This window comes from Oryzias melastigma, linkage group LG20 (genome assembly GCF_002922805.2).
Source record: "Oryzias melastigma strain HK-1 linkage group LG20, ASM292280v2, whole genome shotgun sequence".
NCBI lineage: Eukaryota > Metazoa > Chordata > Actinopteri > Beloniformes > Adrianichthyidae > Oryzias > Oryzias melastigma.
Window position 1 is genome coordinate 3,210,019 of NC_050531.1, and position 2,060 is coordinate 3,212,078.

The window sequence follows — 2,060 nt, forward strand, 5'->3', positions numbered from 1 at the left end:
AAAATGTATCAGAGCAAGAATGTTCATCCTGACCAATAGGATGACTAAAGGTTGATTATTTCTCTATGGCTTCTTAGAACCACTTCCTGTTTGGATCACCAGGTGGGCGGAGCCATTCTGCTACTTCATAAACAGTTTTCATAAATCCATTAATCCTTTCTGATCTGTTGTTGTCAAACCAGATTTTTGTGGATTTATTTAATTTTAATGAATAATATTTGTTAAAAATTTGATTTGACATTATCCTGACCCCAGAAAATGAATAAATCTTTTATTTATATAGAACTTTACAACAGCATGAGGGTAAATATATTACAATAAAGGAGATTTAAAAAACGGTGAAGGTGATAGCCAAAAACGCTACAGCTAATGGCCGAAAATGGTGACGCGGATAGCCCGCTAAAATAAGTAAATGTCAAATTAGCCTAAATATACTTTATTTTTAAAAAAAAAAACTTAGGTTAGCCAAAACAGCTAGCATATAACTGAAAAAATAGATTAACCTCAAAATAGCCTAAAAAACTGAAAAAGCCTAAATTAGCCCAAACAGCTAGCATGTAGCTGAAATATTAGCTAAACTCTGAAATAGCTAAAAAAAAAAAGTAAATACCAAAATAGTCCAAAAAGCAATCAGAATGCCAATTTTTAAAACTAAAAATGTAACTTAACATAACGAATAATAAAAAGGCATGAATATTATTTCAGAATTAAACCTTAAATAACTTTCAATATTTTACTCTTCATGAAAATATATTTTGTCAAAATTATACAAGTTAGAAATAAGAGCAAGATAACATCGGGTCATTAATAACAAAAGAACATGATCTGGAGGGCCGGATCCGGCCCCCGGGCCTTGACTTTGACACATGTGGTTAAGATCATGAAATTAAGTGGATTTCACAGTAAAACTGACCGAGGTCTTTTAATTCTGCTTTAAATCCTGAAGTAGATTGTAGCAGATAAGGTTTAGGTACTTTTTTTTGTTGTTGTTTAAAGCAAATGTTTATTTGTTTACATGTTGTTGAACATTTGAACAAAGAAAGAAGCAGACAAAAGTTTTTAGTTTAGAATATTTAATTTTAAAATTCATGTAAAATGTATAAAAACAGCAAATTCACTGAAAAGCTGTAATTTAATTATTAAACTTTTTACAAAAACCTTAAGTTATTTAAAATATTTGATCCTATCATGACTTTATTGGACACATGAGAAGAATGTTAAAACGTGTTTCTGCAGCTTCAGGAGCGTTCTGAAGGTTTCCGTCACTCCCACGTCACGCCGAGCATCCGGCAGCTCAGATCCCACAGTTTCTCTGCCAGGTTGTCGTCTTTGCCGGCGGACGAGCAGCTTGCGGGAGCGCAGTCGCTGCGGGGACAGACGGGCGGACTGAGTTCAGGTTGACTAAAGCGGTTACGGTGAGCGTACCTGTAGTATCCGCCGCTCTCTCGGTCCAGAGACGGCTCCACGGCGCAGTAGATGGTGGTCTGGGCGCCCTGCAGGGAGTTCTTGGTGAACGGTCGGGCTACTTTCATGAAGAACTGCTCGGGAGCGCTCAGATGGCGCCACAAGTCGGTCTGGACCACGCCGGGGTGGAGCGAGTACGCCGTCACGCCGGAACCTGCAAACCAGGAGCTTCATGAGACGTTGGAGGGCGGAGCCTGAAGATGCAGCTGAAGAGGCGGAGACCTTCCAGCCGCTTGGCCAGCGAGCGCGTGAACAGGACGTTGGCCAGCTTGCTCTGGGCATAGGCTTTGGTCTTGCTGTAGCTCTTCTCGCTGTTCAGGTCCTCCAGGTTGATGGAGCCCCAGGAGTGAGCCATGGACGACACGGTGACGATGCGGGCCGGGGCGGAGCGTTTGATCAGGTCCAGCAGTAGGAAGGTCAACAGGAAGTGACCTGAGGGAGCAGAACGAGACGAGGAACACCTTTAAAACATCAAGGAGTTTTCGAATCTCCTCACTAATAAAAAAGGATTCATGTTAAGTTTTAACTTAGAGAGAAAAACTTTATTTGAGCCACAGCATTATTTATATTTTATTGTCAAGACTGCCATCTTCAGG

General features: G+C 40.5%; 1 protein-coding gene across 1 annotated transcript in view; it reads right to left on the bottom strand.

The window, feature by feature from the left end:
- Positions 1-1,167: 1,167 nt before the first annotated feature.
- The window catches only part of rdh12l (retinol dehydrogenase 12, like), a 3,979-nt gene continuing 3,086 nt past the window's right edge, over positions 1,168-2,060 (bottom strand). Inside the window, exons 5-7 of the mRNA XM_024280647.2 lie at positions 1,687-1,896; positions 1,426-1,618; positions 1,168-1,365 (exon numbers count right to left, since the gene is read on the bottom strand). Coding sequence (XP_024136415.1) covers positions 1,263-1,365; positions 1,426-1,618; positions 1,687-1,896 — 506 coding nt within the window. The 3' untranslated portion in view covers positions 1,168-1,262. The remainder of the gene's footprint in view (positions 1,366-1,425; positions 1,619-1,686; positions 1,897-2,060) is intronic.